Source organism: Falco peregrinus, chromosome 8 (assembly GCF_023634155.1).
Source record: "Falco peregrinus isolate bFalPer1 chromosome 8, bFalPer1.pri, whole genome shotgun sequence".
NCBI classification, from domain to species: domain Eukaryota; kingdom Metazoa; phylum Chordata; class Aves; order Falconiformes; family Falconidae; genus Falco; species Falco peregrinus.
This window is the reverse complement of record NC_073728.1, coordinates 14,911,941-14,924,407: the sequence shown is the minus strand read 5'-3', so window position 1 is coordinate 14,924,407 and position 12,467 is coordinate 14,911,941. Positions and strand designations below refer to the sequence as shown.

The 12,467-nt window shown below is 37.3% G+C and overlaps 1 protein-coding gene across 4 annotated transcripts in view; it reads right to left on the bottom strand.

Moving 5' to 3' along the window:
* The window catches only part of MDH1B (malate dehydrogenase 1B), a 31,209-nt gene that overhangs the window by 10,206 nt on the left and 8,536 nt on the right, over positions 1–12,467 (bottom strand). For 2 of the 4 annotated variants that reach the window (XM_055812654.1, XM_055812657.1), the window contains exons 10-13: positions 8,119–11,732; positions 7,051–7,163; positions 6,636–6,682; positions 927–4,493 (exon numbers count right to left, since the gene is read on the bottom strand). In XM_055812654.1, coding sequence (XP_055668629.1) covers positions 11,701–11,732 — 32 coding nt within the window. In that variant the 3' untranslated portion in view covers positions 927–4,493; positions 6,636–6,682; positions 7,051–7,163; positions 8,119–11,700. The other 2 variants (XM_055812658.1, XM_055812655.1) reach the window with 2 other exon arrangements.

The window sequence follows — 12,467 nt, the reverse complement described above, 5'->3', positions numbered from 1 at the left end:
TTGGAAGACAACTTCAAATCTTGTATCCTTTCATATGTATATAACTGATGTCACATTTTAGTGATATTTTATGTCTAGGACCCTTTGTCACCAAACATAACTACAGAGTTAACTGTTCAAGGTACCATGCAATCAGAAAACAAAAAGACAGCATCTCCTTCAAAGACCTCACATTCCAAGTAAAATATAATTTTACATTTACAATACATGTCCTAAAAAATTCTGCTTTTCGTTTGTTGAAAGCTTTCCCAAATGTGGAAGAGAAAGCAGGATTAGAATCTGGTTATTGTATTTTATCATCAGGCAGCTTCACTGTGGCCCCAGATCTGCACTGAGCTTCTCTTGGGATGATTCCCTTTAATTTCACTGCAACTCAATTTAATCAAAGGGATATATGCAGAGGCAGGACTTTGGTTTTGATCGTTAGATCATAAAAAATGTAGCTTAATTTGGAACCCAAGTTTGTGACCTAGGCACCTAATGAAATAATGTCTCTTTAGGCGAAGACAAGGCAGACATGAAACCATAAATCAGGAAATCCTGGAATTCAGTACTTAAGATATCACTTCTACAAAGCAGTATTGCACTTCAGAATACCATTACATGAAATTGTCTTCAAGAGTTTAGATACTGCATTTTTACAGACAATACTACATAAAGCTGCAATATGGTCTCTAAAGTATGTGCTGCATGGGAAATCACTGATCAAAAGTTTCTAAATTTTGAATGTATATATTTAGTTTTTCCAGAACTTTCACAGAAAAAATTCCAAGATTGAAGCTAAAGTATACAATCAAAACCCTTTATGATGTTTTGTGTAAATTTATTAAGTAAGCTACCACACAAACATGGAAAAGCCCTTATGTGCTCTTGCCATGAAATACATTCCAGTGTTGATAGTGGAGAATGGCCCTTTAAAGAGAAAACACGATTAGAAGAAAATTATAAGAAGCTTTTTCTATCCTATGTACATGGGAAGAGACTTGTGAAATTTTTTTAAAGAAATTACATCAAGAACAAAATGACACACTGTTCTAAGAAACCAGGAAAAAAGACAAGGATAGTCCTGTAAACAAGATTCTTCTAAATTATTTCCCTCCAGTGCACACAAATTATAAAATACTTTTGATGTTTCTTGCTTTGTTTCACAGAATGGTCAGGACTGGAAGGGACCTCTGGAGATCATCTAGTTCAACCCCCTGCTAAAGCAGGTTCATCTACAGCAGGCTGCACAGAGTCACATCCAGGTGGGTTTTGAATGTTTCCAGAGGAGACTCCACAACCTCTCCGGGCAGCCTGTTCCAGTGCTGTCACCCTTAAGTTCTTCCTCATATTCAGAAAGAACTTCTTGTGTTGCAGTTTGTACCCATTGCCCCTTGTCCTGTCACTGGGCACTGCTGAAAAGAGCCCGGCCCCATCCCCCCGACACTCGCCCTTAAGATATTTGTGTACATTGGTAAGATCCCTCTCAGCCTTCTCTTCTCCAGGCTGAACAGGCCCGGCTCCCTCAGCCTTTCCTCACCAGGGAGATGCCCCACTCCCCCCGCCATCTCTGTAGCCTCCGCCGGCCCCTCTGCAGCAGTTCCCTGTCTCTCCCGAACCGGGGAGCCCAGCACCGGGCACAGCGCTCCAGATGAGCCTCACCAGGGCAGAGCAGAGGGGGAGGATCACCTCCCTCGCCCTGCTGGCCTCGCTCCTCCTCATGCCCCTCAGGGTGCCATCGGCCTTCTTGGCCCCAAGGGCACACTGCTGGCTCATGGTTTCATCATACACCAGTTTATTCCTAGCCTTAATTGATTTTTGTAAGTATAAAAAATTTCACAACATGGGACCACAAGCAGTACAGATCAAATTATTAATGAACAGTGATTCAAGAAAAAGTACTGGAGACCACTTACATCTCACTTTCAGTAAAATAAACTGTGCTCTGATGTAGAAGGGAATAAATTTCACCTGTGGTGAATAAATTGTACAATGAACTTAACCTTTGTCTTATAAATCTGGTACAACCACAAACCAATTCTGCCTTTAGTGAATTAATTCATTATTCAAAACAATGTGTGAGAAAAGTACACTCTGTGAGCTGCTTCCTTATTAATCCCATAAACTATCTGCTATTCACAAATATAATGATCTATAGGGATCATAGCTATGAGACAATAGTTTTGTTTCATAATTGCATGATTAACTTCTTAAGCTGGAGAAAAATGAATAATGAAAAGCAACTGGCAAATTCTTGACCTATGCATAGGTACTGTCATTCAAAGGCAAATATGGATTCTTTTTCAAGAGTGTGTCAAAATACCTTGGCAGCCAAAAGAAGAGCTACTCTCTGTAAAGCTGTTCACAGAAAAGTTAGTATGGACTGTCAGAAATCCAGATATCCAGTTAATTAGGGAAACATTTGACCATTCTTTCTCTGATAAAGCTCTGTGCCTCATATTCCTAGAGCTGAACTACTTCCATTGTGTATACCAAGCAAAATACTGTCAAAATGGGAGTGTTTCATACAGAAACAGTGAAAGAGTGGTAGAAATAGACTTAGTCTAGCAGTTCTTTCTGATGGATTTACATTTTTGCTTCCTCTCACCTGTCATACATGGTAGTTAGCAGGCTCAATGTGAATTCAGCAGCTTTTGGATCTACCTGGCCTGGTTTTTCTAATCTCACCCTTTGGAACAGTTTCATCAGCATCCCAGAGATCTGCTGCACTTTCAGAGAAATCTGTTTTTCCCTCTGGCTCTGTTCACTTGATATGATGTGCTGAATCAGAGAAACGTCAACCAAATCTACTGTGGAAAAATGAGAGAAATGCATGATTTTCCCTGCCTTTTCATGAATGGAAGCTAGCTAAGACAAGCCTGTAAAATGAAGTCTAAACCAGTATGCAACGTAAAAAGGAAACAATCTGGGAAAGGTCTTGCTGTGCTTGTGGATGTAGCAAAACTTGTGAGGCTACAAAGATAGAACAGCTCAACTAAAATTCCCTGGATGTGATTTTGGGATAGGTAGGAGGGAAAGAGAATAGCACTATTAACTGCATCCAAATTATATAGGAAAACAGCATGATTAACTGCATCCAAATTATAGACCCAACTTCTATTCTATGTCTAGATAGCATAAACTACATGCCATTCAGTACTTCAGAAAAAAGCTCACCTGGGACTGTGAAAACAATATGTGCTTTGATGTAAGCCTTTTCCTCATGCACAAAGAGAAGGGAGGCACTATGGCCAAGAAAGGGGCAAACAGGTTGTATTTTAAAAGTGCCATGGAATAACTAATATCCAGTGGGAAGAGAGCGCTATGGCTTCTTAAAGGTCACATTCAGTACCACGCAGGCACAATCAATTAGTATTAATATCAGAAAAGAAAGATTGTAGTAGATCGAAAGTTTGTAGACAGCTGAAGAACCAGAGAACCTAGAGTATGTCGTCTATGGTCCTGCCAGCATAGAGGGGAAAACAGTGTGAGATACTGGTGAATTTCAGTCTTACAACCCATGTGCAATTCCAGTCATCAGAGTTCAAGGAGAGGTGGAGTAGCTGGATAGGTGCTATGAGTGCCTAGAGGAGACATGGAAGACTAGGCAACAGAGCTAATGAAAACGAGTATCTGTGTGAATCGGTACTCCTGTGCTATAAGATATAGCATGAGGCAGATTTACCATATCAGGGCTGAGATCAGACTAAATACATTCACAGAAGAGCATGCCCAAATGAAAAAATATTGCCAACAAACTAGTCATCTTTCCTGTGCTACCCTGAAGACCTCACTCGCAATGTACATTTTCAGCAACAGACTGTTTCAGGTGGAAAATTGAAGATTTCCATGCCTTTTGGCTCAATATGGAATTTACATCCAGTAATTTCAAAGCAAGCTGGGTGACTGGGGCCTTGCTCCATAATTTTTGCTTGCACCGAGTTCTCACTCACTTCAAAGGCAGGGAGAATGAGTGCTAGCCAGGGGTTTTCTGGTCTATCATATTTTATGTTGTTCTAATTAGTACTTATAATATTAATAATAATGCATGCCAGTGCATTTTTGATGGTCTATGATTATGTCCAATAGATCAGCTACTAAGAAACACATGAGAATTTGACGTTTAACGAGAATAACATAAAGATTCATTTTTGCCAGTGATGTCTATGTAGCAGTGTTACAGATTGTAGTAATAATTTGATTCTCCTATGCCTTTAGAATTTTACTAATGTACTTCCACTGACATTCAAAAGGGGGGAAAAACATCATTTTGTATATGAAGTACTATCTAGCTCTTAAGTGTTTGTGATGCGTTCTGAGATTCTCAGGTGGAAAATGAGAGAGCAAAGTAGCATAATAACTGATGGTGACAGTAACACAATTTTTTTACAGATTCTTCTTCCTATCAAAGCACACGATTCTCTTCGGGTACTAACACCGGCACAGACTTTGTACTGAGCGTAGTTTTAGGGCTGTTCTGTAGACGGAGCTCTGAACATCATTGAAAGCCTCTGTGAAAGAAAAACAACACACATTAAAATAGAGTGGGGGGGGGAAAAGGAAAGAAAGAAAAACTAAGTGCTTGACTAAAAATAAGATTTGGACTTGGTCAAAACTCACAATACTCTGAAGGAAAATTTTGAAAAAATAAAAAAATTAAAACGTTTTTGGTTTTGGTTTTGCTTTTTTTCAGTAGCTTTGTGAAGAAAATGGTCTTCTTGTGACCAGTGACACAACAAGTTGTAATAATAATATTTAACATAGACAGCACACCTGCTTCTTTGGGAATCAAGTCTATCCATGGACCAGAAAAAAGGATATGCACAGTGCATACTTTTAGCCAAGATCATAATGAAATAATATTTCTTCAGGCAAAACAGTTTCTTGATCAGAGATGCTCTTCTGCGAGGAAAAGTTTGTCAATCTGCACAGCAAGGTTATTGTTTTGGATGCACGTTGTTTCAAGCATTAAACAAATTTTCTGTCAAGATCAACATCTGGGACTCTTGCAAAGATAAGCAATTTACCAGAGCAACTGGCTTTTGACATCTCGGCTTAGTAACCCCACTCAAGCTGCTTGACTAAATCCCATATCCTTACATGATTTCAGCTCATTCCTTTCACGTCACTAAAGGATGTTTTCCTGACAGGGAAGTCAGGGCCTCTGAACATGACCTATAATTGATACTTTACACATACAACTAGAACTTCCCGGCAAAAACAAAACAAAACAAAACAAAACAAAACAAAAAAACAACTTAAAAAATCACAAAGCTTTAGAAACTAGAAAGGAATTTATCAGTTATCCCCCTGTCCTCAGAGACTCTTTCTCCCTGTCCTTCAGAGAAGAAGAGTTACTCACAGTTGATTAAGGTCAAAGATAAGCAACAAATATGCATAACCCAGTAGAAACAACTCAGGAATCTCTTTACCTGTATACTCTGGAAATGAACCAATCTGTGTGCAATGGTTTCCCACAAATATACCAGACTAATGTTAATAGTCAGCAAATTATGGGCTCTGCTGGTTCCCAGATGCTGCCTAAGATATAGAAATAAGCCAATATCTGCTATACCATCTGTTTAGTCCTGCTCTTGTCATACTATGTTTTGTGATATTATTCGGAGATGTAGCATAGCATGTCATACAATGTGAAAAATGAGTTTTGACTTCCATGCATCATCAGTTCTCTTTCTTCAGTAAACTGATCCAAAGCTCTTTTGAAAGTAACAGAAAGACTCCCACAGTTTTCAGTAGGCTGTGGATTAAATTCCAAATGCTTATTTTCAAATACAAATGCTAGAAACATACACATGATCCAATTCAAACACCTTCCATGTGCAAGATGACTTTCTAAGTGGAGGGAATCTGTTTTAGTAGCCATCTGCTACTCACTTCAAGTCCATCCTTACAGACAAAATGTGGCCTCAAAGCAGGGCATTCTGTGCCTGCCAAGCACAGTTCCAGAATTAACTTGCAAGAGCACACAAGTAAAACAGCAGACAAAGAAAAAAAAGCCCAAATAAAATACAAAATATTTCAGGACTATTATTTATAATAATAAATGATAGTTTAGAAGCTATTTAGGGGCACTAAACTCTTTATTTCTCATAGGAATGGAGCTTGCCCTTTAGACAGAAAACCAGCATGTAATCATTCTGCAGAATTTCACCTCAAGACTCATAAATGCCATTTTTTGCAAAGGTGACAAAGGAATTGCTACGCATATAGAAAAGAGTGCATTGTTTCCTGACATCTCCAGCTGGTTACCTGTTAGTTCTGTATTTTGTGCTACTTGTTATGTAGCAGATGAAGTATCTGTCAAGATTTTGCACTCAAAAAGGGAGTTTATGGCCATCATTCATGCCTATTTGAGAATATGTGAAAAAAAACTTAAAATATATTATAATTAGGGATCATGGCCCCTGTGCACGTGACTATTCCACGAGCCAATGTGACAATGGCAAGGAAGGTGCCAGGACAGATCCAAAAATAAAGGTAGGACATCACAGCTGTGAAACTTGTCATTTATGTGCTACAGCACAGAGATTCTGAAAATGGTGAGACTTCATTACAATTCAGTAGTTTCTGTTCAAAAAGACACAGAAATATCTTTTGAGAAAAGTTGGGGAAAAAATGAGAAAAATCCTTACCCTGAAAGTCTGGATCCATTTGAAATGAACAGATGGCATTAGGCGTTCTATAATGAAACAAACCAAAGTGTAAAACCACATTTTCTAGACAGAGACATATCGAACCATTCAAATCAAACCTTTAATCTGAACAATTTACTGGATGCAATTCAGAAATGAAACTAAACAGACTTACATAAAGCAACATAATAGTTTTGGTGCCAAGTGCAGAGAAACTCCAGAAAATTGCAGGCTCTCTGCTCAGGATAAAGTAGGAGTAACTCTAGTAACTACATAATTGTCTCAGGGTGAAAACAGTCCCCAGAACAGTTTCAAGTACAGGAAATGGGATCTTTCACTATTGAAGAATCCAGTGTTTACATACAGGATTACGACACAGTCCATAGTGTATAATTTCAGGTCAGAAAGGGTATACCTTTACACTAGACATCCCAAGATTCATTGGTTGTAGTTTCTCACAAGTTTATTTTGTAAAATTTTCAAACAGAACTGAAGTTTTCAGCTGAGCTGACATCATTTCTTCTTGAGCTGAGAAGGAAGCGAAAAAGGAAGTGTAACCATGAATCTACTTCTTTACAGAACCCTGAAAGCAAGAGTCCCTGATAATAACAGAATCTGAATGTCTCCACTCAGGATTTATCTCATTAATGCTCTAAACTACATTATATTTTTAAATGTAAAAATATAAATATCAATTCAGTATATTAATTAACTTTCAGTTTATATTGCAGTTGAAAAACACTAGGTATAACAGATTTAAGCCACATGAGACTCCAAAGGCCTACATGTGGCTTATAGTGGGGAAAAAAAGGAAATTGCTAGAATAATTAAAAATTAAATAGTTGGAAACTATCTAAAACTTAAATAATAAATTAGGTATTAAATCTGAACTTACCCAAATGTTCACTTTATTACATTTTCCCACCAAGAGTCATTGATCATTTGTCCATGACCATTTGTCAAACATGAGAGAATACTAGCCAATTATAAAGCATAAATACTCAAGGATTTGTAACTATTGAGTCTATCATAAATATGCTTCTTACCATTTTAACTGGTGAAAGCTGCAACTTTGTGTTTGGGTCTCTAAATAACTTATAAATACTGAAAATGATGTGATACAGGTTTGCTTTAATAACTTCTTCATTAAGTATTACAATGCCAGAGTTTTTTCTGAAAAGTCCTTCTTTGAAAGCAATACCACTATGTTTCTTTTTCACTATTCTATTTTTTTCCTTACTAAGGTTTAGATCTTGGACTCGACCCTGGGTTCTGCAAGGCTGCAGTTCTGGCCAACATTTACATAGGCATGTAACCTTGCTTATACAATTACTTCTAAAATAGGTGCAGCAGCGTATGTCTCTGTATACTTGACAGAAAAAGCCCATGTAGGGAAATCAATGAAATCAGAAGATTCTAAGCAACAAATTAAACGTAAGTGTTTAGTGAAAGCTACATGTAGCAACCTAAAAGATAGACTTACAAACACACAGCTTGCCTCATGTTTTCCTCCTTTTTTTCTCCCCACCAAAGGCACAAAAAAAAAAAAGCAAGATGAATGTAAAAATATGCAAGTTAAACTCACTTAAATTAGAACTCACTCATTAGAATTTGCACACTCAAGAACAGATCCACTGACCTCACTGAGTTGTATAGCATGCATAATCTATTAGCACTTGATACTTACTGTAAGATGATGAGCTCGCTATCCACTACAGCACGATGTCTAACCTTTAAATCACCCACATGGATAAATAACACTGTACTCCTGTACTAGGGTATTCATGGTCTCAAAGTATGTGTTTATGTGTTTTACCAAACTGGCTGTCATTGTGCAACATCGTAACAACATACCCATGAACCCTATCTCAAAAAAGTTATGAAAGCCCTTATTAACATATGTACAGTCTACATTTGTATACACAAAACTCTGTGGAGAGCTCAGATCTTAACTGGAGGAGGAATGCTTGGGTGAACAGGATCTACTTCAGTGGTAGCACATCTACTTTATAATTAACATAATATGAAAGTAGAAGCAGTATCTGCCTGCCATCAGATCTGAACTAACTGCTCATTGATACACTATTTCAGTCAGTGTGTTGTATTTCAGCTACATGTGTCCTTCAATAATTAAAAATGCTTCCACAAAACAAAAAAGAATTTTAAAATTAATTACAAATGTACAGGAAATACATTTTTACCATTATAAACCCCAGTCCCATGAATAGAAATACTTTTATGTGCAGAACAAGAGTAGCCTTATTCTTGAATCCTACTGGAATGTGCACGAAAAGTAACATGTTTGATTACTTAGATGTATTTTGTTTGCCTACACAGTTTCTCAGTGTATGTACTTTAGCAAATAAAATGCACTTTTATTCATGTTACATAATTAAGTTAAAGTACAGAGAAAGACAAACCAGATCAAGTAAGACAGAAATCTCCCAAATAGATCAATTGACTTAATTACAGAGGCCTGCCTTCTTTTGAAATCAACAACGTATGATCAATATTTTAAATACGCATAAAATAAACTACAATTACTTTTGTTTCCTGTGAAGGGTGAAAACATCCTATGTTGTGTTCAAAGGCTGAAATTATTGTCTCCTCTTAAATACAGTAACGGCACTTACCTTTCTCTCAGCTACTTACTAAAGGCCCAGAAGTCACACGATACCACCAAAGTAGTCCAGTAGTTTTATAGCACTTAAAAGTTGATTTCAAGACACAGTTCTACAGGTTTTGCTTTTAAATGAAAGCTGTTCACAACAAATGCCTTGCAAAGGCCCAGATCAAAGTATCAGGTAATTGTCTAAGCAGTCAAAACAGAGAGCACTAATTAATTAGTAATAAATATCCTGAATTATTGAAGATAAAACTTCTTTGATCTTTGTTTCAAAGCAATTTTTTCTTATGGTTGGATTGCAGTATTTCTAAATTGAGAGGCCTTTACCAAGCATCTCCCAGTTGCTGAGAAACAGTGTTGCTATAGAGACTGAAAATGAGGTGGAAGCTGGCACAACAATGCACCAAGCACAGTGTGCTGTAATGAACAGTTGGTACAACTACACAAAGAGGAAAAATAGTAAGTCCTAGTGGTAATGTCCTAAAATAAGAATTGTTCAGACCAACCGGAAAGCTTACACACTCTCCAGTACACCCAAATGCTAGGGTTTATGCAGAATATATATAATATCTGTAAGGTAGATACATTTATCTTAAAGCCCTTTTTCATAAATTTTTCAACAGTTACTCTAACACCCAGGTGGTAGGATTCATCAGTGCTATGAATGTCCTGCATACATAGCATTACTCAGTAACTTGTGAGAAAATGTATATAAAAAATTACTTACTACTTATAGAAAAAAACTTAGTGATGACTAAATTAATTCCTGTGTTACAACTGTAACCAACTTTGAATATGTTACCATATTTTACCTTGCCTATTATTTCTATTCTTTCTTTCTCTCCTAAACAAAAGCTAGGAAAAGAAACTTTCCCATTCTATTATGCTTCCATGAGGAATGACCTAAATTCCCCTACAGCCCACTAAGCAAATTAATTAGAATAATTTAGGATACAAGAGACGTCAAAGACTTTTTTTTTGTCTTTCTCCTCCCAACATCTGAGACGAAATTCTTTGTTTGTGGTTTTTAGGTAGTGACTTGCAAGTCCAGTAAGCCTGCTTATACATTGCAGAGAGTTCATTTCCTTCTCACTAACAGCTGTGCAGCGTTGGTGTTTGAATTGCAGTCTGTTTGAACTACTATCTTCACAGGCAGAATAAAAGAATTCAAAGAATAAAAGACTGCCAAATCATAATCTATACAGAAAAAAACAAATGTAAAGACACATTAGAGAAGCTAACTTTCCTTCTAAAGACTACTGTAGCATCCTTCCTGGCTATGCTCTCCTGAGACATCTGCCTTCAGATGCTCCTCAGAGGCTCAGCCAATTTTCTGTGCACACACTGCTGGAAACTAATGCCTTGGAGACCACTTCCTCATGAAATGAGTGATTCCTAACCACTCTCTTCAAGACTTCTTACATCACTGCCCTCTACCAGCTCCCATGTGAACTCTTACATGAAGATACCTGCAACAATATCTCACTTCCTGTAACTGTTGCTTCTCCCATGTATATTTCACATAAGAAACTACACTCTTCCAACTTCCTGTGATACCCCAGCCGAGCTCCTCTCTCTAAGACCAGTGAGACACCCTTTCCCCTTCTGTCAACATCAGCCAATAAACAGCAGATGAACTCCTCTTGGTTTCCTCATGTAAGAAGTTACCCCTGTTCAGAGTTGGAACCTCCACTTGAACAGAAATAATGAATTTATTCCAACTACATATATATAATTCAAAGAACATGAAACTTCTTATTTTGCTTTAAAAACTCACTTCTGATAAAAAATTAGCAAATACAATACTATTTCATTTAACACAGTCTCCATCTTTTAAGACACTAAAGACATGCAAGTGACAGTGGTACCTCATCAATTCTGTTTTAGACAAGGACTTAATTGCATGTTTGACTTAAAACACATCAACAGTCCCTATGAAACTCATTGAATAGATAAAAGACATGGAGACAAAAATGATCTTGTCACTAAGGAGATGTATGCACTTCAATTTTTGTGTTAGAAAATTGTTTTTGCCTGAGAATGTATATTCTTATGCAAGTATTGTGTTTAATTACATCTGAAACAAGAATTTGGAGTTATAAAACTGTCACTCTGTGTGTGACAATCTCATTCAAAATTATTATAATATGATTGTTTTTGAAACAGTTTATTGGTCTGAAGAAATAAGTTGTTGGATGTAAATGAAATCCTAGACTTATTAAAGTCGGCAGGAATTTTGCTTTGGTCTCCAGATTAAGAATGTTACATTCACACTGTTTTTGAAATATTTTTCTGCCTGCAATTTCCAGGTTTTTGATGAGGAAGGTACTGTAAAAACTATGACAATGTTTAGCCTTTCTTTGTAGTTTGCTACAATGGAAATGGAAACATAGCTTTAGCATGGGAATTTTCCGCATTCTCTCCTCCAGACAACTCTGGTTAAAATGAGCCAGTAGACAAGGCTTCCATCTCTGTAAAAAAGAAAAAAACAGCACATATTTTTGCAAACTTCCTAAAATACTTACACATGCAAGAAGATAAGCAGGGCACTTTGGTAATACTCAACTAGTACAGCACCTGCTACTAAGGTCACAAGAGTAGGCCATAACTAAGCAGTTAGCTGCTAGCAGCAGAATGGCCCTCTGCTTGGTGTTTAAAGCAGTCGCAAGAGGAATGGGACAGCTACACAGAGAAGCAGTGCCATACAAGTAGAGTGCAGACAGAGAATGACATTCCTACCTAATCAGGAATCTCCTGTCTGGATTAATCAAGGTCATGTTTATAACTTTTCCTTTTGCCAATTGCCTCACGATTGGTCATGATCAGTAGAATAATTCAACTCTGCATTTATCAAGAAAATATTATTGTCTCTGTAGTCCTTCCCTGAGAAACAAGCATGGATAACCAAAAGGCTTATGTGCTCACTAAAGGGCCTGGCCATCAAGCTCCAAGTAGTTTCCCCATTCTTCAGCCTGCCCTTAATGCACAAGAGCAGCTCATAGTATAGCAAATGCTGATAAAAAAGTACTGGAAAGAATCTGAAGGAAGGGAGAAAGAAAACTAACTAGGGAAAAGGCCTGTAGGACCTAAAAGTAGAAAGAAATGGCTATAACATTGGGAAAGTACAGGGATTTCAGAACCTAAGAATTGGGGAAAAGTGAGAAAACAAAAATAAAACACACTTTAAAGTTCATCTGTTCTTGTTT